This window comes from Sapajus apella, unplaced genomic scaffold (genome assembly GCF_009761245.1).
Source record: "Sapajus apella isolate SASKATOON/1434 unplaced genomic scaffold, GSC_monkey_1.0 scaffold44, whole genome shotgun sequence".
NCBI lineage: Eukaryota > Metazoa > Chordata > Mammalia > Primates > Cebidae > Sapajus > Sapajus apella.
Genome location: NW_022436984.1, coordinates 1,147,541 through 1,172,478, shown reverse-complemented (window position 1 = coordinate 1,172,478; position 24,938 = coordinate 1,147,541). Strand labels below are relative to the sequence as shown.

Sequence of the window (24,938 nt, the reverse complement as noted above, 5' to 3'; positions counted from 1 at the left end):
CTTTCTTTCTTTCTTTCTTTCTTTCTTTCTTTCTTTCTTTCTTTCTTCCTTTCTTTCTTTCTTTCTTTCTTTCTCTCTCTTTCCTTTCTCTCTTTCTCCTCCTTCTCTTCTCTTTTTCTCTCTCTTCCTCCCTGTTTTTTTCTCTCCCTCTTCTTTTTTTCTGAGACAGGGTCTCACTCTGTCTCCCAGGCTGGAGTGCAGGGGTACAACCATACTCACTGCAGTCTCAACCTCCTGAGCTCAAGCAATCCCCCGGGCTCAGCCTTCTGCACAGCTAGGACTATAGGTGCATGCCACTGTGTCCAGCTAATTTTGTCCTTTCTTTAAACATCATCTTTTTTTTCACATTTGGGTTTGAAAGTTATATCTCCCATTTCTGTAGAAGTTACCTTGAAAGGTTAACATTTACTTAAATGAAAAAAGTCTAAAGTTTATCAGCATCTAACCACCCCCTCCCCTGCAAACAATCAAACAATACAAGGACTTTAAAAGACTTTAACTTTCTCTTTTTTTTTTTTTTTTTTTTGAGACAGTCTTGTTCTGTCACCCAAGCTGGAGTGCAATGGCGTGCTCTCCACTCACTGCAACCTCTACCTCCCGGGCTCAAAGCGATTCCCCTGCCTCAGCCTTCTGAGTAGCTGGGATTACAGGTGCCCGCCCCCACACCCGGCTAATTTTTGTATTTTTAGTAGAGATGGGTTTCACCATGTTGGGCAGGCTGGTCTTAAACTCCTGACCTCACGTGATCCCACTCAGCATCCCAAAGTGCTAGGATTACAGGCGTGAGCCACCGCGCCTGGCCGAGACTTTAACTTTCATCTCCTCCCCTTGGTCATTGTTGTCCAATATTCTAGTTCTAATCGTATTTTGTCCCCAAAGTTAGGCATGATTATTTCATTTTATTTTATTTGAGACGGAGTCTCTCTGTCACCCAGGCTGGAGTGCAGTGGTATGATCTCAGCTCACTGCAACCTCTGCCTTCCCAGTTCAAGAGATTCTCCTGCCTCAGCCTCCCAAGTAGCTGGGATTATAGGTGCCCACCACCAAACCTGGCTAATTTTTGTATTTTTATTAGAGACGGGGTTTTGCCATGTTGGCCAGGCTGGTCTCAAACTCCTGACCTTAGGTGATCAACCTGCCTTGACCTCCCAAAGTTCTGGGATTACAGTCATGAGCCACCACGCCCTGCCTGGTTATTTTATAAGACAGAATTCATCATCATGGTACCAGTTCCTTTGTTTACCTTTTCTTCTTGCAATGCCAGTCTTCCCTCTGGAATGACTTTTTTTTTTTTTTTTTTGAGATGGAGTTTCACTGTTGTTACCCAGGCTGGAGTGCAATGGCACCATCTCGGCTCACTGCAGCCTCCGCCTCCTGGGTTCAGGCAATTCTCCTGCCTCAGCCTCCTGAGTAGCTGGGATTACAGGCACGCGCCACCATGCCCAGCTAATGTTTTTTTGTATTTTTAGTAGAGACGGGGTTTCACCATGTTGACCAGGATGGTCTCGATCTCTTGACCTCGTGATCCACCCACCTTGGCCTCCCAAAGTGCTGGGATTACAGGCTTGAGCCACCGTGCCCGGCTTGGAATGACTTTTCTTCTTCCTGGAGAATATTATTGAGAAGTTTTTTGTTTTTATTTTTTGTTTTTTGAGACAGGGTCTCACTCTGTTGCGCAGGCTGGAGTGCAGTGGCACGATCTTGGCTCATTGCAACCTCCACCTCCCAGGTTCAAGAGGTTCTCCCACCTCAGCCTCCCAAGTAGTGGGGATTACAGGTATGCGCCACCACCCCCGGCTAATTTTTGTCCTTTTAGTAGAGATGGGTTTCACCATGTTGGTCAGGCTGGTCTCAAACTCCTGACCTCAAGTGATTCACCCCCGCTTAGTCTCCCAAAGTGCTGGGAGTACAGACGTGAGCCACTGCACCAGTCTTACTTAGAAGTTTCTTCAGTGAAAGATGGTAAATTCTCAGTTTTTGATTATCTGAAAATGTTTTTATTTAGCCTTTATTCTAAAAAGATGCTTGGACTCAATACCCAATTCTAGATTGACAGTTAATTCTTCTTAATTTGTAAATATTGTCTCATTGACTGACTTACATTGCTGTTCTGAGAAATTTAACAGCAGCTATTTCTGTACAGGTGATCTGGTTTTTTTCTTTGGTTTCTTCTGAAGTCTTTTTTAGAGCTGGGCATAGTGTCTCATGCCTGTAATTCCAGCACTTTGGGAGGCTGAGTTGAGTAGATCACTGAAAGCTAGGAGTTTGAGACCAGCCTGGCCGACATGAAGAAACCCTGTCTCTGCTAAAAATAACAAAAATTAGCCGGGCATGGTGGTACGTGTCTGTAATCTCACCTACTCAGGAGGCTGAGGCATGAGAATCACTTGAACCTGGGAGGCAGAGGTTGCAGTAAGCCGAAGTTGTACTGCGCTCCAGCCTGAGTGAAAGACTGAGACTCTGTCTCAGAAAAAAAAAAAATTCTCTTTTTCTCAGGTGTTTTGAAGTTTCACTACGATGTGTCTAGATATAAAATTTTCATTTATCCTGCTTAGTATAGATTGTGTTCCTGTGTTTATGAATACACATATTTTCATCACTCTTGGAAGTTTCCTAGTCATCTCTTTGAACATTGCTTCTCCTCAGCCATTCTCTAGGCTCTTCATCAGAACTCTAGTTAGGCAAATGTTAGATTTCTTGTTTTGCATTTTTAACTTATCTTTCATAGTTTCTTTCTTCCTGCTCCATGCTCCACTCTGGATAATTTTTTGTTTGTTCATTTGTTTGTTTGAGACAGAATCCCACTCTGTTGCCTCATGCTGGAGTGCAGTGGCGTGATCTTAGCTCACTGCAGCCTCGACCTGGACTCAAGCTATCCTCCTATCTCAGCCTCCTGAGTAGCTGGGACTACAGGTGTATGACACCATGCCCAGCTTTTTTTTTTTTTTTTTTCAATTTTCTGTAAAGACATGTTCTCACTACATTTCCCAGGCTGGTCTCAAACTCCTGGGCTCAAGCAATCCTCCTGCCTCAGCCTCCCAAAGTGCTAGGATTATAGCCATGAGCCACTGCATCTGGCCTCTGGGTAATTTCTTTAGATCTGTTTCGATTCATTAATTTGCTTTTCATCATTGTCTAATCTGCTATTTAAACATTGAGTTTTTTACTTCAAACATTATAAGCTTTTCTGTTTTATTATTTCTCCAGTCTGCCTGGCCATATAGATAATTTCTTATTCCTTGAATGGATAATTTCTTATTCCTTGCTTAATTTTTCATTTCATCTTTGAAGGTATTTAGGTGTTTCATAAATAATCATTTTATATTCCACAACTGGGCTTTAAAAAAAAAAAAACAAGGTCTCACTCTGTCATCCAGGCTGTGCAGTAGCATCATCACAGCTCACTGCAGGCTCAAAATCCTGGGCTCATGTGATCCTCTCACCTCAGCCTCCTGAGTAGATGGGGCTACAAGCACATGCGATGACACCAAGCTAATTTTTTTTTTTTCAGTAGAGATGAGGTCTCGCTATGTTGTCCAGGCTGGTCTTGAACTCCTGAGCTCGAGTGACCCTCCCATCTTGGTCTCACAGAGTGCTGGGATTATAGGCATGAGCCACCGAGCCCAGCCTTTAACTGTTACTTTTAATATCTGAAATTCTTGAAGGTCTAAAACTGTTGTTTTTAGTTATTATTTACTCTTTCCTAGTGGTTTGTTTCCTTGTTGTTGTTTTTTTTTTAATTATGAGCTCAAGTTACTTTGAATGTATTCTTTTGGAATCCTGAGGGCCTAAGATGGATATGTTCTCCTCCAGTGATGATTCGGTCTTTATTCTGCAGGAATCAGGCATATTAATGATCTGTGACCATTACTTTTGTTGCCTTTACTAAAGAGTGGGTCCCAGGTTTAGTTAAGGATTCTCAAATTCAGCCTCCCCATCCTGCTGGAGGGCCTGGGGTTTATTCTCCTGACACTCCGTTTGTGTTCAGGACAACTGTACCTTTCCCATTTGCTCACTTTCCTGTTTTTCTTGCTCAAGATTTCGCTTATTGACCTTTTTCTTTCTGTCTTTTTTTGAGAGAGAAGGGTAGGATATGGGTAGGGAACATTCTTAGTGATTTCTTCAAGTAAGCCCAAGCAATGCATTAAAAAGTACGTTTCAGGTTCAAGTTGTAAAGAGAACCCTTAAGAATAGCTACTCTTGGCCGGGCGCGGTGGCTCACGCCTGTAATCCCAGTACTTTGGGAGGCCGAGGCGGGTGGATCACGAGGTCAAGAGATCGAGACCATCCTGGTCAACATGGTGAAACCCCGTCTCTACTAAAAATACAAAAAATCAGCTGGGCATGGTGGCACATGCCTGTAATCCCAGCTACTCAGGAGGCTGAGGCAGGAGAATTGCCTGAACCCAGGACGCGGAGATTGCACCGAGCCGAGATTGTGCCATTGCATTCCCGCCTGGGTAACAAGAGTGAAACTCCGTCTCAAAAAAAAAAAAAAAAAGAATAGCTACTCTTACGGTACTGCTGGAAAAAGCAGAAGTGGATGTCACACTTTGTACCTCCAGCAATTGGTGCTGCTATAGTTAGAAGTATACTTTAACCCAAGGATATTGCTATAAATATTTTTTTATGCTTGAGAGAAACTAAAATGTTAGGAAAATCAGGGCTGCTGTGACTCTTGAGCACTGGGTTGGATGAGGGTGGGTCTGTTCTACAATTGATTCAGTGGAAACTAACCTGAAATTGGGGTGGGGTGGGGGATGACCTTTTACAGGGTGATGTTATAGGTCTGGAGCGGGGCGGGGGAAAGACCGAGGTGATGGTGATGGAAGGTGTGACTACTGTTGCCTACACACTGGATGAAGGCCTCATCGAGTTTGGAACAGCCATTGATGATGGCAATTACACCCGGTGAGAGGCTGGCCAATAGCCAGTGAGGTGGTGGGAGAGTCTGGTTCTGAGAGGGAGGACCTGGGGTGGGGTGTAAAACTGCCCAAAACTGTTAAGGATCCAGTGATCCTGGGAGGAGATGAGACAAACATGGCCCTTCCCCCTTCCCTTGCCCCATCATCAGTCTTCTGCTGCGTCTTGCTGACTCATCCCTCATTCCTTTTGCTTTGCTTCCTTCCCTTTCCAGGGCAACAGCTTTCTTAGAGACTCTGGAAATGACCCCAGAAACAGAGGCAATGTGGAAAACCTTGAGTAAACTGGCACTAGAGGCAAGGCAACTACACATTGCGGAGAGGTGAGGTGTAGAACAGAGGTCCAGGCAGCGAGGAGGGATGACCACATGCGTGTTTTCCCTGTGGGCTGCTCCAACCCAGTGTTAAGGCACTGCTTCCCTTCCCACTGCCAGCAAATAACATAGAGCCTTTCTGCATTACAATATTCCAAACACTCTCCCATCCTCGATTTTATAAGAGTATGTATTGGCCAGGCATGGTGGGTAACACCTATACTCCTAGCACTTTGGGAGACCAAGGTGGGCAGATCACTTGAGGCCAGGAGTTCAAGACCAGCCTGGCCAAAATGGGCGAAACCTCAGCTCTACTAAAAATACAAAAATTAGCCAGGCATGGTGGTGTGCACCTGTGGTCCCAGCTACTCAGGAGGCTGAGAGGCACAGGAATTGCTTAAACCCGGGAGGCAAAGGTTGCAGTGAGCTGAGGTCATACCACTGCACTCCAGCCTGGGTGACACAGCGAGACCTTATCTCAAAAAAAAAAAAAAAAAAGGTGATAAAACAAGAGTATATCTTCTATTATTTTTACTGCCCCTTCTTGTAATTAGGTTCCCCTTAACATGTTTTACTAATCATACCCTTAAACCCATGCATATGTGTATGATCCAGGTTTAGTATCAGAGTATAGTTAATAGGACAAACTTGGGTCTCCAGACTCCTTGAGTTCAAATCTTGGTTCCAGTTACCAACTTGTATAACCTTAGAGAGATTATTTGACCTTTCCACACCTTGGCTTCTTTATTTCCTCAGTGTAGAATAGGGATAATAATAGTGTTTGCCTCATATGATGATAAAGAAGATGGTAAGGATATTGGTAGAGAAGGAGTGATGAGAGAATCTGTGCAAAGTGCTCAATAAATGTCACCTGCTGCCAGGTGGGAATCATCCTTGATCCCATTTTCCCCATACTTCCCACATGTAGATAGATTATCAGCAAGTCCTAAGGACTTTCTTCGAAACACATCCTGATGTCTCCATCCTAGTGCAGACCACTGCCCTCTCCCACCTGCAATATTGCACAGCCTCTTAATTAGTCTTACTGATACTGTTTCTTGTACCCCTACCATCTGTTCATTTCAGAGCAGCTGAGGTAATTTTTTTAAACATAGATTGTGTCTTTTTCATGACTGGAACCTTCCAATAGCTTACTCTTTTACTTGGTATAAAACCCAAACTCCTTGTGTGGCCTTAGCCCTGAATGTTTTTGGTCTCTGCTTCCTTCTCATGCCAGCCCCCTAATTGCCCATTAGTGTCCAAGCACACTGGCATCCTTCGGGATCTGTGAGCGTGCCAAGCTCATACCTGCAATAGGGCCTCTACACTAGCTGTTCCCTCTCAGGAATGACCTTTCCCCATCCTGCCATGACTGGCTTTTTCTTGTATTCAGGTCTCAGCTCAAATGTCAGTTCATCAGAGAGAGCTTCTCCAACTACCAAATTAAGTGGCCCCTTCAATCACTGTCTATAACAGGGATGCCCAATCTTTTGGCTTCCCTGGGGCACATTGGAAAAAGAATTACCTTGGGCCACACATAAAATATACTAACACTGATAATGGCTTAAAAAAAACCATAATATTTTAAGAAAGTTTATGAATTTGTATTGGGCCACATTCAAGGCCATCTTGGACCATGAGTTGAACAAGCTTCATCTATAATATTACATTATTTTATTTTATTTTATTGTTGAGACAGAGTCTCGCTCTGTTACCCAGGGTGGAGTGCAGTGGCACAGTCTCTCCCACTGCAATGTCTGCCTCCCAAGTTCAAGCAATTCTCCTGCCTCAGCCTCCTGAGTAGCTGAGATTACAGGTGCATGCCACCACACCTGGCTAATTTTTTGTATTTTTAGTAGAGACAAGGTTTCACCATATTAGCCAGAATGGTCTCAATCTCCTGACCTTGTGATCGCCCGCCTCAGCCTCCCAAAGTGCTGGGATTACAGGCGTGAGCCGCCCTGCCCAGCCTACTTTAGTTTATTTTTTATTATCTCCACTTTACTAATTATGTGTCTCCACTAGAATGCACGTTCTCTGAGAGCAAAGCCCTCATATTCCCTTTTCTCCTGTTTCTCCAGTGACAAGCACACTGCCTGGCTCATCATAGATGCACATCAATTTGTATTTGCTGAACCAATGAATTAATGATCATTGTATAATAATATTACTATTAATGTCTTTGCTTCCATGCTATAGGTGCTTTTCTGCTTTGGGCCAAGTAGCAAAAGCTCGATTCCTGCATGAGACCAATGAGATTGCAGATCGAGTATCCCGGGAATATGCAAGTATTATGCTCCTGATTCATTCCATCTCCCAAACTGATTTCTCGTAGTATTCAGCCCCATGGTTCCTAGGTTTCCAGCCATCCCTAGTTTCCTTTATCCTGCCCACCCCACCTCTACCCTCCAGTCAGACCATTTCAGAATCGTTAAACCTCAAACCTTTAAGCTCCATGAAGAGTTTTACCTTCCCAAGTCTTCTATTTTTTACATCCTTCTGGCCTTTCAATCTCAGCCCTCACAGACAGAACGGCAGCACCTACAGAAAAACCAGAACCTCCTTTTTCCCCACAGGGCGGAGAAGGGACAGACTTTTATCAGGTCCGAGCACGTTTAGCCATGCTGGAAAAGAACTACAAACTGGCCGAAATGATCTTTTTGGAACAGGTAATAGCAAAAGGGGACAGGATGCAGGGGGGATATGAGGGAAAAAAAGGGAAAAGGGGGTGCAAACTCAAGGGAGGAAAGTGTGCTGGTGAGCGAGGCTTCCAAATGTTTGGGGAAAGCTTTCAGAGAGGTTTACATAGTTAATTTCACCCCTTCCTTTATTTCCTCCTCTTGTGTTAGTCCTTACTTTTCTAGACAAACTTCCTTCTTGGACCTTTGATTACTTCTTTCTTTCATAAGCAGTCTGCTTCCCCCCTCCAGTCCGGAGCCTGTCTTTGCAATTCTTGTGCATAGGGGTCGATCCACATTTTGTTTGTGGCTGGAAACTTACACAATTTGAGGAGCTCTCTTTAAGAACAGGTGCCTTAGGCTGGGCGTGGTGGCTCACGCATGTAATCCCAGCCCTTTGGGAGGCTGAGGCAGGCAGATCACATGAGGTCAGGAGTTCAAGACAGCCTGGCCAACGTGGTAAAACCCTGTCTCTACTAAAAATACAAAAAATTAGCCAGGCATGGTAGCACACGCCTGTAATCCCAGCTACTCGGGAGGCTGAGGTGGGAGAATCACAGGAGCCTAGGAAGCGGAGGTTGCAGTGAGCCGAGATCGCACCACTGCACTTCAGCCTGAGCGATAGAGTGAGACTCCATGGCAAAATAAAGAACAGTTGCCTTGGAAAGGGCCTGTGCAAATAAGGAGCCCTGAAGCTTAGGCTTCTTTAAGTTTCCCAATATTTTTGCTGGTATAGTAGTTAATAGGTAAGGCTTTTGGTCCTCACGTGCTGGCATCTTAGCCAGGCTGAGGAGAACTTGCTGCTTTCTGATCCTCAAATCCTTCTGTCATCCTGTCTGCTCTGCCTGTTTTCCCTAGAACGCTGTGGAGGAGGTCATGGGCATGTACCAGGAGCTACACCGTTGGGATGAGTGTATTGTTGTAGCTGAAGCTAAGGTACCTGTTTTGACTTCTCCACAGTTGTTCAGAATTTGGTTCTGCCAATTTCAAAAACCTTCTTTTGTCAAGGAGGCCATAGAAACCAGAACAGGGTTGGGGCTTGGACTTGATGTGGTGAGGAGTTAGGATACTGCTGACTCAGGAGGATTTCCCTTGTTACAGAGGGATTGGAGAAGCTTGGGAGGCACAAGGGTAGGAAGGGCTGTGACTCCTAGTTCTCTGTGCGTGTCCAGGGGCACCCAGCCCTGGAGAATCTACGCCGGAGTTATTATCAGTGGCTGATGGACACACAGCAGGAGGAGCGAGCAGGTGAACTACAGGAGAGCCAAGGAGATGGGCTAGCAGCCATCAGCCTCTACCTCAAAGCTGGGCTCCCTGCCAAAGCTGCTCGGTTGGTGCTATCCCGAGAGGAACTGCTAGCCAACACAGAGCTGGTAGAACACATCACTGCAGCCCTTATCAAGGGGGAACTCTACGAAAGGGTATGCTCACTTCCTCTTCCTAGCCCTTATCTCCAGAGCTCAGGACCCTTCTCTTGCCCAGAGGAGTTTTGGGGCACAGAGCGCTTCCTGACTGCTGGTGTTCCCTTGTTTTTGGAGCTAATACTTGATTCTTTGTGTTGTAGGGGTACCATAGTAATGGGGTATGTGTTAACAGGCAGGTGATCTCTTTGAGAAGATTCACAATCCACAGCAGGCCCTGGAGTGCTACCGTAAAGGGAACGCATTCATGAAAGGTACTAGCCCCCTATAAGCCATCCTTTACTGTTATGGACCCTTGCCCATCCGTCTCCCCAGCACCTCTTGGTGTGTGTGTTCAGGTTGCCTGGCTCCAGTTCTCCATTCTTCCCCTTCTCACTCCGTGCTTCATCTCCCTGTCCTACCTTTTTCCTGAGGTCCATCCATGGAAGTCTGGGCTGAGCACCTTTTCTCTCCCTGGCAGCGGTAGAGCTGGCTCGATTGGCCTTCCCAGTGGAGGTGGTGAAACTAGAGGAGGCATGGGGGGACCACCTGGTGCAGCAGAAGCAGCTTGATGCAGCCATTAATCACTACATCGAAGCCAGGTATGGGAGTATGGGAGTGTAAAGGACATTTGGGTGTGAAGTGAGGGGCAGTGGAGCCAGTAAGGACACCAAGGCCAAAAAGAAGAGATCTCAAAATGTAGGTGGAAGTGTGCTTAAGGGGTCACTTTACCTCCGTTCATCTTCATCTTTCAGCCTACATATTTATATCTTTCCCAACTTTGCCAGGTGCTCCATTAAGGCAATTGAGGCTGCCCTGGGTGCCCGCCAGTGGAAGAAGGCAATTTATATATTAGATCTACAGGACCGGAACACCGCGTCCAAATACTATCCTCTCGTGGCCCAACACTATGCATCTCTGCAGGAGTATGAGGTGAGGGAGAGTCCTTTCCGCAGCATGATGTGGTGCAGTAGAGGATAACAGTGAGAGAACCTGAAACAGGAAGTGGAGGCCAGTTCACCTGATCCTTCTTTCTGGGCCCCAAACAGCATCACCACCTTGAATGAGAAAAGAACAGTTTACTTTCCCAGTTTCATTCCAGCGTGACACAGATACCTCCCTTCACCCCAGATATATAAAGTGAGTCTCTAGCTCTGTTCCAGCCAGCATGAGTGATTCTTGATGAATAACTCTAACATAGTTACAATATAAAATTGCTTTGCATTGCAGAAACGTGAGGCCCTTTTGAATTCCACTGTATTGTCCTCGTACTGTTTGGGGCTGGCCTTTCTTTTTAAATGGTAGAATGTATGAGACACTCATACTCATCTTTTCTTCTCTGTTATTACAAGGTCATATTGCAGGCTCTCCACCATCCCAACCAAGGTTTGTTCTTTCCTCATTCAAGCCTGCTGCTCTGACCTTTTGTGTCTACCTCTCATCAACTACAGATTGCTGAGGAGCTCTATACTAAGGGAGACCGAACAAAAGATGCTATAGACATGTACACCCAGGCTGGCCGTTGGGAACAAGCCCACAAGGTAGAGATGGGTGGAGTTCATGATAAGAGAACTCTGCCTTAGTGGCAGTGTGGCCTCATTGCTGGGTCTGTTTCTCCTCTTTGCTTGGCTCCCTGAAAGCTGACAAAAAGTATCAAAAAACAGTCTGAGCCACTTTGATCCCTAGCCACAGAGAAAGGAAGGGATGAAGGGAGGCCCTTGTTTCCAGACCTGTCTATCATTCTTGAAGGAACAGATGGGCTCGGGAGCTGCAGAATCTGAACTACCACTCCTGATGGCTCTGGTCACAATGATGTCTTTGTTCTTGCCCTACACTTCAGAGCCCAGTGGTTACAGTGGCAATGGGAGTGTATGTCCCAGCACAAGGCATTGCAGACCCACCCACCTTAGCAGAATATAGTTCTTCCTCTGCTCCTTATGGACTTGGAATTCCCCGACCTGACTAGTAGAGTGGCAATAACCAAACTCCTGTGATTGTTGGGAGAGTTCAGAATTCCTGAACAAGCAGGTTCCCTTGAAGGCCTGCTTCCCTGGGGAATTGGACCTGAGGCTACCCTTCCTCTGTGCCTCCACAGCTGGCAATGAAATGCATGAGACCAGAAGATGTGTCAGTGCTGTACATCACTCAGGCCCAGGAAATGGAGAAGCAGGGCAAGTACCGTGAGGCTGAAAGGTGAGCCGTGGCCTCAGAGAAGGTGTAGGGATAGATGAGATTTCATTGCTGGGAGGAGGGATGGGGTCTCAGGATGTGTACTCTCTGCCCAGAAGGCAGAGACAGCAGGGATCTGGGTCTAGGAGGCCCTAGGTGTATCTCCCTTCCCCAGGCTCTATGTGACAGTAGAAGAGCCTGATCTTGCCATCACCATGTACAAAAAGCACAAGCTGTATGATGACATGATCCGCCTGGTTGGGAAGCACCATCCAGATCTCCTCAGTGACACACACCTACATCTGGGCAAGGTGAGCCCTTCTCCTGGCTCTACCTATCTCTTCCCCAACCAGGCGCCACCTCCCCATCCCTCCATCTTGACTCACCTTCCTGCAGGAGCTGGAGGCTGAAGGCCGACTACAGGAGGCGGAGTACCACTACCTCGAGGCCCAGGAATGGAAGGCAACAGTGAACATGTACCGAGCCAGTGGGCTTTGGGAAGAGGCCTACCGCGTAAGGAGTTCAGGCCATGCTGAGGGATACATGCATCCTTCTTTCCCATGGTTTTTTTTTTTTTTTTTTTTTCACACAGGTTCTCACTGTCACCCAGGCTGGAGTGCAGTGATACAATTACAGCTCACTGCAGCCTTGACCTCCTGGGCTTAAGCAATGGATCCTCCCACTTCAACCTCCTGTGTAGCTGGGACTACAGGCATGCACACCACACCTGGCTAATTTTTAATTTTTTTGTAGACAGTTTTTCCACCATGAGTTCAGGCTGGTCTTGAACTCCTGGCCTCAAGCAATCCACCTGCCTTGGCCTCCAAAAGTGTTAGAATTACAGGCATGAGCCACCATGGCCAGCCCTTCTTTCCCACTTTAAGTGACTAATTCACAATCGGTCAGAGCATCTTTGAAAATGTAGTGAAGATCAGAGTCTCTCTTGCCAGAACCACGTTCACATCTATATAAAGAAAATGTCATTTATAATTTTAAGGGTCTGTGGACCAGGTAGGTAAAGCCTATCCTTGGACCCTAAGTACTTCAACCTAAGTTAAGAAACCCTGAGATATAACCCTCTTCCTGTTAACTTTTTATTTTGTTTTACTTTTATTTTTTGAGACAAAATCTCACTCTGTCTCCCAGGCTGAAGTGCTGTGGCACAATCTTGGCTCACAATCTAGCCTCTATCTCCCAGGTTCAAGCAGTTCTCCTGCCTCAGCCTCCTGAGTAGCTGGAACTACAGGCACTCACCACCATGCCCAGCTAATTTTTGTATTTTTAGTAGAGATGGGACTTCACTATGTTGGTCAGGCTGGTCTCAAACTCCTGGCCTCAAGTGATTGACCTGCCTCTGCCTCCCAAAATGCTGGGATTACAGGCATGAGCCACCGCACCCAGCCTCTCCCTGTTAACTTAGAGCAGTTACTGGATCCTTGTCAAAGCCAAGGTCAGAGATGAGAAGGGAGCAACTCTGTATTGGAGGATTATTGAGTGAGTTTGCTTTACAGGTGGCCAGGACTCAAGGAGGGGCTAATGCCCACAAACACGTGGCCTATCTGTGGGCAAAGAGCCTGGGAGGAGAAGCTGCAGTTAGACTGCTTACCAAGCTGGGACTCCTGGAAGCTTCTGTTGACCACGCTGCAGACAATTGGTGAGGCCCCAAACATTCTCTCCACGAGCCCCATCCCAGCTAGAGGCCCTCTCTAGATAAAGAAGATTGATGTATAACTGAAAAATATTTCCAGAAGCAGAGGCAAGAATGAAGAAATGTAGTAAAGGAAGATCCTTGGAAGGACATGATAGAGTGGCAAGAATAAATTAACTGCTCCTATTCCCTAGGGCTCAGAACAGTGTTTACTCTTTGGCCGTTCTAAGAAGGGTGGAGAGGGAACAGATTGTAAAGCTAGCACTGCAGACTGCACTAAGCCAGTCACTTGCATCTGGGTAGTGGAAGTGTGATTCTTCAAATGCAAAGTGAACTCTTCTTTTTTTTGGAAGCACCAGAGCTCATGAGGTATTTTATTTGTAAATATGTATTACATCTCTAGAAAAAGAATCCCAGGATTTTCCCTCTGATGTGTTGTTGTCTTGCTTCTTCATGGTTCATGATGCCAGCTGAGGTTGTCAGTACAATAAAACCAAGCTGGCAGGATGGGAGCAGATTATTCTGCCATTTTTCTAGATTTCTGAGTTACATGTCAAATCTGGGACTGATCACTCCACACTTGTTCAGCCTGCCTGTGAGGTTCACAACAATTTTCCTGGCTCTGTGATCATCAGTGATTTCAAATCCGCCGAATGTAACCATATTTCATCATCACAGTTAGAAACCAGACGATGACTTTGGAGTACAGCCTGATAAGAACCTGGTGTTTGCCTCTCTTTCTGGCATTGCTGATGCTCTTGACAGCATCAACCAGGACATTCGTGTGCACCATTGTGGCGGCACAGAAAGATGGCGGAAAGAGCAAAGTGAACTTTTCTTAAGCAACTGTTATAAATGCCAATTGTGGAGTCTGATGCTGAGGGTGATCTTGCTCATTTTTTGGAGAGACTGTGTTTCTGATAATGTAGCTGGGGCTCAGGAGGAGGTGGTGAGCACCAGGAGCCCTCCTGGCCCTGTCAGCATAGGACTTCGAGGCTCACTCCTCCCTTCCCCTTCGCAGGCCCATTCTCCTTCCTCAGGAGCAGCTGGCCTCAGGAAAGGCATAGGCTTTTCCAGACGTCTCTTGATCCATGCTGACAGTGACGTGGTCTTCACAGGGCTGCCTCCCTATCTTTTTATCTCTGTGCTTTTCTGTCACTTCATGTCTGTTATCCTTAAACCTGTCACTTTTTCTCCCCTCAACCCTGTCCTTTCTCTGTTTTGTCTTGTTCCTTTTATGAAGGGAAGTGTGAAGTAAGAAAACTTTATCTGCACCTTCTGTTTCAGCTCCTTTGAATTTGCTTTTGAACTCTCTCGGCTGGCCCTCAAGCACAAAACCCCCGAGATCCATCTCAAATACGCTATGTACCTGGAGGATGAGGTATGGGTGTGATTTGGACGCTGACCGCAGAGCCCTCTTGTTCCATGCCCTAGTACACTGCTGCTGGTGTGCAGACCCTGGTCTCGGGGCTGCCTGTGATGCCAGTCTCCTTCTCATCACGCACGGCTGTCCTTCTCCCTGTAGGGTAAATTCGAAGAGGCTGAAGCTGAATTCATCAGAGCTGGTAAACCCAAGGAAGCAGTCCTCATGTGAGTTACCCCATACATTCCTTAATCCTGTTTCCCCAGTCACAGTCCCCGGATCTTTCATGATTATCTTGACCTTCATTCAAATCTAGAATAAATCAATATGACACCCCTCAGTGACATGGCTGTTTGTCTCCCAGAATTGGGGCCTCAGTCCTATACTCAGTCTCTCCTCTGTCCCCATTTGGGGGCAGGTTTGTTCACAATCAGGACTGGGAGGCAGCTCAGCGTGTGGCCGAGGCCCACGACCCTGACAGTGTCGCCGAGGTGCTTGTGGGACAGGCCCGGAGGGCGCTGGAGGAAAAGGACTTTCAGAAAGCAGAAGGGCTGCTGCTCCGGGCCCAGAGACCAGGCCTGGCCCTCAGTTATTATAAGGTGGGGCACTGGATTCAGGGCCATGAGGGGCCGGGGAGAGGGTCTGAGAACCCACAGAGAGCCACACTGACCCTTGGTATGAAGAAAGATCAGGGAGGTTGGTACTGAGGAGAGGGAAAGACAGGAAAGAGGAAGGAGAAGAGAGGACTAAGGACCCAGGAGTCCGTGGGCCAGGGCACCTGTGTGGCAGTGGGAAGCTGTCCTGCCTGCCTCTGCTGTCTTGATACCTGGAAATCTGAGCAGGAGGCTGGATTATGGAGTGACGCGCTGCGGATCTGCAAGGACTATGTGCCCGGCCAGCTGGAGGCTCTGCAGGAAGAGTATGAGCGGGAAGCTACTAAGAAGGGGGCCAGGTATGAGGCCAGAGGTCCAGCAGCAGTGGCAGGGCTGGGAGGGCCATGAGGCATGCACAGGACAGAGCACACTGCCCCCCCATGCCTAGTCCCAGTGCTCCAATCTCCACAGGGGTGTGGAGGGACTCGTGGAACAAGCTCGACACTGGGAGCAGGCTGGAGAGTACAGTCGTGCCGTGGACTGCTACCTCAAAGTGCGAGACTCTGGAAACAGCGGCCTGATGGAGAAGTGCTGGATGAAGGTGAGGGCAGCAGGCTCTTTTGGGCCCTCCTTCTTCCTAGGCCTCCATTCACACTCAGCTTCCCTTCTCACATCTGCAGCTGTCTCCTCTGTGTCTTTTCCTTTTCAATCAGGTAGCAGGAATCTGTGGAGCTCCTGCTGGATGATAGAGCCAGAACCTCTGAAGGCTGTTAAGCAGATATAAGACAGCTAAAAGTTAGGGGAGTTGGACTAACACATGGCTCAGTTAATATCATATCTGAGTGCATACCAAAGTGCATGACTTAAAGTAGAGTTCAGAGAACAGTGAGATCTCTGTGGGCTAGACGGGTCAGGAAGGCTCTGTGAAGAAGGAGGGAGGACTTGGACAGGAGCCGGAAGGGCAACCCCAGGCACAGGAACTGGTCATACAGGGAACATGAAAAAGCATGGGCTCCGCCTCCTCCACCCAACATTTCCTGAAAAGAAGCCTCCAGCAAATTAAGCCAGGCCAGTATGTGTCTCAAATAATAAGACATACTGTATTGGAGAAACCAACAGGATGTATACAGTCATACACCACATAACAACATTTAGGTCAACAGTATACCGCATGGCTGGGTGTGGTGGCTCACACATGAAATCCCAGCACTTTGGGAAGTCAAGGATGGCGGATCACTTGAGGTCGGGAGTTCGAGACCAGCCTGACCAACATGGCAAAACCCTCTCTCTACTAAAAATACAAAAAAATTAACCAAGCATGGTGGTATATACCTGTAATTCTGGCTACTCAGAAGGCTGAGGTAGGAGGTTTACTTTGAACCCAGGAGGTAAAAGTTGCAGTGAGCCAAGATCACAACAGTACACTCCAGCCGGGGTGACAATGTGAGACTCTGTCTCAAAAAAAAAAAAAAAAAAAAACAGTGGACCACATATATTATGATGGTCCCATAAGATTATAATACTGTATTTTTATTGTAGTTTTTGTGTATTGTGATAGATTTTTTTTTTTTTTTTTTTTTTTTTTGAGAGAGGGTGTCTTTCTTTTTTTCCCCGCGGGAGTGCAATGGCGTGGTGTCGGCTCACCGCAACCTCCGCCTCTGGGGTTCAGGCAATTCTCCTGCCCCAGCCTCCTGAGTCGCTGGGATTACAGGCACGCACCGCCATGCCCAGCTAATTTTTTGTATTTTTAGTAGAGACGGGGTTTCACCATGTTGACCAGGATGGTCTCGATCTCTTGACCTCATGATCCACCCGCCTCAGCCTCCCAAAGTGCTGGGATTACAGGCTTGAGCCACCACGCCCGGCTAGATTTCTTTTTTTTTATTCTTTTGAGACAGAGCCTCCCTGTTTCCCAGGCTAGAGTGCAATGGCGCAATCTTGGCTCACTGCAACCTCTGCTTCCAGGTTCAACCTGCTTCAGCTTCCCAAGTAGCTGGGATTACAAGCGCCTGCCACCATGCCTGGCTAATTTTTTATATTTTTAGTAGAGACAGGGTTTCACTACATTGGCCAGGCTGGTCTCAAACTTCTGACCTCAGGCAATCTGCCTGCCTCGGCCTCCCAAAGTGCTAGAATTACAGGTGTGAGCTACCTCGCCCAGTCTTAGATAGGTTTCAGTACACAAATACTTACCATTGTGTTGTGGTTGCCTACAGTAGAGAGTACAAAAATGTGCTGTACAGGTTTGTAGCCTAGGTACAATAAGCTCTACACAGCTTCTACCTAGGTGTATAGTAGCCCGTACCATCTAGGTTTGTGTAAGTACATGCTGTGTTTGTACAATGATGAAATACCCTAAGGACACATTTCTCAGAACATACCCATCATTAGGCAATGCATGACTGTAAGTATATGTGTGTACATGTATGTGTGCACATGTATATAAAGAGATTTATTCGAAGGAATTGGCTCATGGAGTTCTGGAGATGGATAAAGCCCAAGATCTGCAGGTGAGTTGGCAAACTGAAAACCCAGGAGAACTGATGGTGTAGTTCCTGTCTGAAGGCCAACAAGCTGAGACCCAGGAAGAGCTGATGTTTCCGTTCAAATCTAAAGGCAGGAAAAAGCCAGTGTCCCAGTTTAAAGGCAGTCAAACAAGAATTCTCTCTAACTTGGGAAGGAGCCAGCCTTTATGTTCTGTTCAGGCCTTGAAATGATTGGATGAGGTCTATTGACAGTAGAGAGGGCAATTTGCTTTACTCAGTCTACCAATTTAAATGTTAACCTCATCCTAAAACACTTATAGAAACACCCAGAATAATGTTTGACCAAATACCTGGATACCCTGTAGCCTAGTCAAATTGATACATAAAGTTAACAATCACATGTATATATAATTATGTTTTAATATCTTTTTTTTTTTTTTTTTTTTTTTTTTTTTTTTGAGACGGAGTTTCACTCTTGTTACCCAGGCTGGAGTGCAATGGCGCGATCTCGGCTCACCGCAACCTCCGCCTCCTGGGTTCAGGCAATTCTCCTGCCTCAACCTCCTGAGTAGCTGGGATTACAGGCACGCGCCACCATGCCCAGCTAATGTTTTGTATTTTTAGTAGAGACGGGGTTTCACCATGTTGACCAGGATGGTCTCGATCTCTTGACCTCGTGATCCACCCGCCTCGGCCTCCCAAAGTGCTGGGATTACAGGCTTGAGCCACCGCGCCCGGCCTATGTTTTAATATCTTTAAAATTGGGATGCACGTATAAACAATGCACCTTAGATACAGTGAAATCTGATGGTGGGGGTCATGAAGGGGATGAAATTGACTCTCTGAATGAAGTGTTCGTATGGTGATGCCCCTGCAAAATTTCCCTTAGGTTTTTGAGGTCTTATAATTCAATAACCCCTAGAAGTTAGAGGGAAAAAAGTAGAAGGACTGGCTGATGATTGGTTTTGAGATTCTAGCAGATTTTAATCAGCAGTATTGAATAAGCATCTGATGTATATAACTCAGGAGCACTGCATGACTGCCTTCTACAGACCAGTCAGAAGATGGCTTCCTGAAGCAAGCAGGGCGGATTAAGCTTTGAAGGGGTTGGCAGTAAGAAAGGGAGGCAAGAACAGGTGAGGGAAAGACGAGAGGGGATTAGCATAAACTATAGCTAAATTGGATTGTGTGGAAATTGAAATCTGGTGAGGATGTCAGCATCCTAGTGGAAATAGAGTGATCTCATAGAACACTTGGGTTTGTAGAATTTCTGAGTTTTAAGTATTGGAAGGTATCAAGACCATCTATACCAGCACTGGCACTATAAATATATTGCAAGCCACAAATGTAAGCCATACATATAATTTAAATTTTCTAGTAGCCACATTTAAAAAGAATAAAAAGAAACAGGTGAAAATAATTGTAATATATTTTATTTAACACAGTATATCTAAAATACCACCATTTTTTCTGGACGCGGTGGTTCATGCCTGTAATCCCAGAACTTTGAGAGGCCAAGGTGGGCAGATCATTTGAGGTCAGGAGTTTGAGACCAGCCTGGTCAACATGGTGAAAGCCTGTCTCTACTAAAAATACAAAAATTAGCTGGGCATGGTGGCAGATTCCTGTAATTCCAGCTGCTCAGAAGGCTAAGGCAAGAGAATCACTTCAACCTGGGAGGTGGTGGTTGCAGTGAGCTGAGATTGCAACACTGAACTCCAGCCTGGGAGACATAACAAGATTCTGTCTCAAAAAAAAATACTACCATTTCAACATGTAGTCACATGCATTATTTATTTTTATTTTTTATTTTTTGAGACAGAGTCTCACTCTGTTGCCCAGGCTGGAGTGCAGTGGCACGATCTCAGCTCACAGCAACCTCCACCTCCCAGGTTCAAGTGATTCTCCTGCCTCACCTTCCAAGTAGCTGGGACTACAGGCGCATGCTACCACATCCAGCTAATTTTTTGTTAGTAGAGATGGGGTTTCGTCATGTTGGCCAGGCTCTTCTTGAACTCCTAACCTCAGGTGATCCACCTGCCTCAGCTTCCCAAAGTGCTGGGATTACAGGTGTGAGCCACCGTGCCCGGCCTCCATTCTTTGTTTTATACTGAGTCTTCAAAATCCAGTATGAATGAAGAAACTTAAAAAGCCCAACACAAATAGTTACAGAATGCCCTGGGCTCCTCATTTTAGGAGTCCTTTCTCTATATTCTGCTACAAAAATTCTACTTATGACAAAGACCTTGAGAAATGATTTTGTCAAAGGTGGAAGAATCAAATGCAGTGACCTCAAGCAGGACAGGAAGTGTCTGAAAGAGCTAACAATGAACTGAGAGGAAAGATGGGTCGACTGATGCCTAATTAAAGGATCTAATGGACCGTGAGCCAGGCTTTGCCCAGGAGGGTGCAAGGTAGAAGGAGAAAGAGAGAAAGTTGGCATCTGGAGGAGAAAAATGTGTGAAGCGGATCAGGCTGAGGACTCAGTGGTGTTTGTCTCTCCTACCCATTTCCATCTTCTGTTCAACCACACAGGCAGCCGAACTCTCCATCAAGTTTCTGCCTCCCCAACGTAATATCGAAGTTGTTCTGGCTGTAGGACCCCAGCTGATTGGAATTGGAAAGCACAATGCAGTAAGTGGGATGTGGGATGGAACAGAAATAGATTCCACAGAGATGGGTACAAAGGTGACATCTACACCCAGGGAAGTGTATGAGGTGGGCCTCCTGGTGGGCATGGCTTGCAGTCCTGGGAAAACAGATGAGGGAGCTCACAGAGGGAAGACTGAGAGTGACGAGAAAGTCTCCATGTTGACTTCTCATTGTGCAGGCTGCAGAGCTCTATCTGAATCTGGACCTGGTCAAGGAAGCAATCGATGCTTTCATCGAGGGTGAGGAGTGGAACAAGGCTAAGCGTGTAGCTAAGGAGTTAGATCCCAGGTAAGCTCGCAACCCCTTCTTACTGGGAAATTCTCTTTTACTTCCTTTTGTAAAGACTGGGAGAAAGTCTCATGGGGAGGGTTTGGTATTCTGGAACATGAAGATGGAGCTCTCTGTACATCTTCACAGGTATGAAGACTATGTGGACCAGTGTTATAAAGAGTTCCTCAAGAACCAGGGCAAAGTGGACTCGGTGAGACTTGCAGAGTTAGCAGGAGGCAGAATGCAGGGAGAGACCCACAAGAGTCTCTCCCTCTTCTTTCCCTCATGTCATCTCTTTTCCCTTGTAACTCTGTCTTCCATTGACCCAGCTTGTGGGTGTGGATGTGGTAGCTGCTTTGGACCTGTATGTGGAGCAGGGCCAGTGGGACAAGTGCATTGAAACAGCTACCAAACAGGTACTGCTCTCTTCCCATTCCCAGCTTTTCTTTACATTTTCCCTTGATTCCCCACCTGCCTCAAAGCTGCATCTCTCTTACCTCCACAAAAACCCAAAGCCCAAAGATAATCTAATGGGCATCAGAGAAGCTTAGTCTGAAACTGGGGTCAGAGGTTTGCATACACCCTTTGTCTCCTCAACAAATCCATGGCCTCAAGTCACCACTCTACCCTCACTGCTTGGTCTTGCTGATTCCAACCTCACCCATGCTTTTCCTCCACCCCTGTACAGAACTACAAGATTCTGCACAAGTATGTGGCTTTGTATGCAACTCACTTGATCCGAGAGGGTAGTTCTGCCCAGGCATTGGCCCTGTATGTACAGCACGGAGCCCCTGCTAACCCACAGGTACCTGCCTTCTTCTTGGGTTGAATGTATCCACAAGGAAACTGTTTCTCCTCTCCTCTCAGGAACTATCTTCTCAGAGGATTCTATCCTTAGAGAACGTCATGCCCAGGGCCCCCCATGCATCTTCAGAAATGTACAGCCTCTCTGGAGGCTGTGTATTTGCTAAGAACATGGGGAGAAGTTTGCAGAAACTTCCAACTTCTGTTTAAAGAAACACCCATGGAGCTCCTCATGCTGTTAGCAAATACACAGCCACCTGTCTTTCAGAGATGAATCCTACACACACCTCTAGGGCCTTTATTGACTTCCTCCAGAGAATGAACACTGCTCCCTCATCTGAGAGTCACAGCCCATTAATGTTGTAACTCTGTACTTACATTTTTACAGTTGCCCACTCACACAGCACCAGCTAAGAAAGTTATTTTCTTCCTCTTTTCTCTTTATCAAAAATAATCAGCACTTACAAATAATTCACTTCATTAAAAATAATCAGCACTGGTCGGGCGCGGTGGCTCAAGCCTGTAATCCCAGCACTTTGGGAGGCCGAGGTGGGTGGATCACAAGGTCAAGAGATCGAGACCATCCTGGTCAACATGGTGAAACCCCGTCTCTACTAAAAATACAAAAAAAAATCAGCTGGGCATGGTGGCGCATGCCTGTAATCCCAGCGACTCAGGAGGCTGGGGCAGGAGAATTGCCTGAACCCAGGAGGCGGAGGTTGCGGTGAACCGAGATCGCGCCATTGCACTCCAGCCTGGGTAACAAGAGCGAAACTCCGTCTCAAAAAAAAAAAAAAAAAAAAATAATCAGCACTTAATAATCTACCATCTCCCAGCTCTTGAACACACACATACCCACTTCTACACACAAAGCCTGTCCCTTTTGCCCCACTTCCACTGACCTTCTCTTCTAGCTGTGCCCTTCTCAGGTGCCCTTCTCCCCTCTACCTCTAGAACTTCAATATCTACAAAAGGATCTTCACTGACATGGTGAGCTCTCCTGGGACCAACTGCGCTGAGGCCTATCATAGCTGGGCTGATCTTCGAGATGTCCTTTTCAACCTGGTGAGGAAGTTGGGCTGACAAGAGTAAAAGGGCTGCTCTGCCTGTCCCTGTCTTCATCTCTTCTTTCATGCATGTAAACCTTTATTCTCAGATGTATTTTACCTTCCTCTGCCAGGTGGCCATCGGAGACCACTCTATGGCCCTGGCACTCCTCTGACCCCTGAGCCAGGCTGTGCTGTCTCCCTCTTCTAGTGTGAAAACCTGGTGAAGTCCAGTGAGGCAAACTCTCCAGCCCATGAGGAGTTCAAGACGATGCTGCTGATCGCTCATTACTATGCCACACGCTCTGCAGCCCAGAGTGTCAAACAGCTGGTGAGATGTGGAGGGACAGAGGAGCACTAAGTCAGAAGGGCTCATCTGCAAATGTATGAAACTGAATTGTCTCACATTCTGGATTCTTCAACTTGGGCTCTTGAATCTGCCCCCTCTCTTTCACCTTCTCTTCTGTCTAAACAAATCTTTAGCCCTTGCTGGGGTTTTCTTCTTCTCACCTTCTTAGGGCTCTATGCCCACACAGCTCCAGCTTCATTATGTTTAAACATCCAAATCCCATGATTTCTGTATTCACTTCTTGTAATGTACACATATTTTGGGCTTATTTATGACTGTTTACTATATATTTATTTCATGTACTTGGATAATAGAATTCTAGAAGTGGAAAGAACCTTAGAAAGAATCTAGGCGACTAGGCACAGTGGCTCACACCTGTAATCCCAGCCCTTTGGAAGGGGAGCCTGAGGTAGGTGGGCCACTTGAGGTCAGGAGTTTGAGACCAGCCTGGCCAACATGGCAAAATCCCGTACTAAAAATATAAAAATTAGCTGGGCGTGATAGTGCACGCTTGTAGTCCTAGCTACTTGGGAGGCTGAGGCACGAGAATTGCTTGAATCTGGGAGGCAGAAGTTGCAATGAGCTGAAATGGCATCACTGCATTCCAGCCTGGGCAACAGAGTAAGACTCTATTTAAAAAAATAAAAAATAAAAAAAATTGAAACTAGGCCCAGGTCTCTTATTCAGAAAAAAAAAAAAGAAAAAAAAAAATCTAAGACCCAGAACAGCTTGGAGAGAATGGTATAATATTGCTTGTTGTTTTTAATTCTGTGGCTGCTTTACAGGATCATTGGTCTGTAGCTCAGTCACTTTAGTGCCATATTCATAATACTTTGACTTTAATCCCAGGAGACTGTGGCTGCCAGGCTTTCTATTTCACTCTTGCGTCACACCCAGCTACTACCCGTAGACAAAGCCTTCTATGAAGCAGGCATTGCTGCCAAGGTGAGCTGGGACAAGGAAGGGTGGGGCAGATGGGAGGAAGTCAAAGGTTGGAAAACAGAGAATATCCCTTCTGCTCAGGTAGCAGAAAGCTGAGTGTAGGGCTGAAGTTGTGGAGGATATAATCCTCCTATGTCTTCCTGGATTTTTCTCCTGCATCCCAGAGTAGTAACATCCAGGCCCAGCTTGCTGACTCCCATTTGCAACTTTTCTCTGCTGCAGGCAGTTGGCTGGGAGAACATGGCATTCATCTTCCTCAATCGCTTTTTGGACCTGACCGACGTGAGTAGGGAAACTGTGCCCTGAGGGTGGGGTGTTTTGCCAGTCACAGGCTGTGCCTAGCTCATGGTTGCCCACTCTACTGCAGGCAATCGAGGAAGGGACTCTGGATGGCCTTGACCACTCTGATTTTCAAGATACAGACATTCCTTTTGAGGTGCCACTCCCAGCCAAGCAGCATGTACCGGTAAGGGCACAGGGCTGGAAAATGAGAAGACCTCACCAGTGTGAGTGCCTTGAGGAGGGAGAACATCTTTGTGCTGCCATCTTTGGAAGGACCTCAGCCCTCACTATTCTTTCTGTGAAAGTAGAAGCAGAGTAGAACAGAGAGAAAAGGCTGTGACTGGGTTGGTGCGGTGGCTCACGCCTGTAATCCCAACACTTTGGGAGGCCAAGGTGGGCAGATCACAAGGTCAGGAGATCGAGACCATCCTGGCTAACATAGGGTTTCACCTAAAAAACACAAAATGGGGTCTCAACTAAAAACACAAAAAATTAGCCAGATGTGGTGGCACATGCCTGTAGTCGCAACTACTCAGGAGGCTGAGGCAGGAGAATCGCTTGAACCTGAGAGGCAGAAGTTGCAGTGAGCCGAGATTGTACCACTGCACTCCAGCCTGGCAACGGAGTGAGACTCCGTCTCAACAAAAAAAAAAAAGAAAGAAAAGGCTGTGACTGCATCCCCCAATCCAAGCCAGTCCAAGGAGGATCATTTGTAGCTGAAAGCTGGTATGTGGTATACAGGACAAGGGCTTAGCAAACTCCCCTCCATACTCCTCCACCCCAGTTTGCCCTCCCCTGCCCTGTGTGAAGCTGCCACTGCCTCTTGTCCTTTCCAGGAGGCTGAGAGAGAAGAGGTTCGAGACTGGGTGCTTACAGTCTCCATGGACCAGCGGCTGGAACAGGTTCTGCCTCGGGATGAGCGTGGCGCCTACGAGGGCTCCCTGGTGGCAGCAAACACTGGGGTTCGAGCCCTGCCCTGCCTCATTACAGGTATAGAACTCTACAGCACCCCAGATCCTG

At 46.7% G+C, this 24,938-nt stretch overlaps 1 protein-coding gene and 1 long non-coding RNA gene across 6 annotated transcripts in view; one reads left to right on the top strand and one right to left on the bottom strand.

Annotated features, from left to right (window-relative positions):
• The window catches only part of IFT172 (intraflagellar transport 172), a 33,361-nt gene that overhangs the window by 7,481 nt on the left and 942 nt on the right, over positions 1–24,938 (top strand). Inside the window, exons 4-33 of one of the 5 annotated variants that reach the window (XM_032301346.1) lie at positions 4,775–4,911; positions 5,138–5,245; positions 7,436–7,520; positions 7,813–7,905; positions 8,773–8,850; positions 9,087–9,335; positions 9,511–9,589; positions 9,796–9,916; positions 10,103–10,247; positions 10,766–10,855; positions 11,410–11,507; positions 11,659–11,794; positions 11,880–11,996; positions 12,995–13,137; positions 14,419–14,512; positions 14,657–14,721; positions 14,913–15,093; positions 15,337–15,446; positions 15,559–15,688; positions 20,109–20,207; positions 20,404–20,513; positions 20,643–20,706; positions 20,825–20,911; positions 21,184–21,300; positions 22,254–22,364; positions 22,557–22,676; positions 23,544–23,639; positions 23,859–23,918; positions 24,004–24,102; positions 24,755–24,908. In XM_032301346.1, the coding sequence (XP_032157237.1) occupies positions 4,775–4,911; positions 5,138–5,245; positions 7,436–7,520; positions 7,813–7,905; positions 8,773–8,850; positions 9,087–9,335; positions 9,511–9,589; positions 9,796–9,916; positions 10,103–10,247; positions 10,766–10,855; positions 11,410–11,507; positions 11,659–11,794; positions 11,880–11,996; positions 12,995–13,137; positions 14,419–14,512; positions 14,657–14,721; positions 14,913–15,093; positions 15,337–15,446; positions 15,559–15,688; positions 20,109–20,207; positions 20,404–20,513; positions 20,643–20,706; positions 20,825–20,911; positions 21,184–21,300; positions 22,254–22,364; positions 22,557–22,676; positions 23,544–23,639; positions 23,859–23,918; positions 24,004–24,102; positions 24,755–24,908 (3,376 nt within the window). Of the gene's footprint in view, positions 1–4,774; positions 4,912–5,137; positions 5,246–7,435; positions 7,521–7,812; positions 7,906–8,772; positions 8,851–9,086; positions 9,336–9,510; positions 9,590–9,795; positions 9,917–10,102; positions 10,248–10,765; positions 10,856–11,409; positions 11,508–11,658; positions 11,795–11,879; positions 11,997–12,994; positions 13,138–14,418; positions 14,513–14,656; positions 14,722–14,912; positions 15,094–15,336; positions 15,447–15,558; positions 15,689–20,108; positions 20,208–20,403; positions 20,514–20,642; positions 20,707–20,824; positions 20,912–21,183; positions 21,301–22,253; positions 22,365–22,479; positions 22,677–23,543; positions 23,640–23,858; positions 23,919–24,003; positions 24,103–24,754; positions 24,909–24,938 lie in introns of those variants that run through there. The other 4 variants (XM_032301343.1, XM_032301344.1, XM_032301345.1 and 1 more) reach the window with 4 other exon arrangements.
• Positions 14,287–14,982, bottom strand: LOC116566794. The gene is made up of 2 exons (XR_004276012.1): positions 14,731–14,982; positions 14,287–14,650 (listed from the first exon to the last, which is right to left on the bottom strand). It is a non-coding gene; the product is annotated as an uncharacterized LOC116566794 (long non-coding RNA).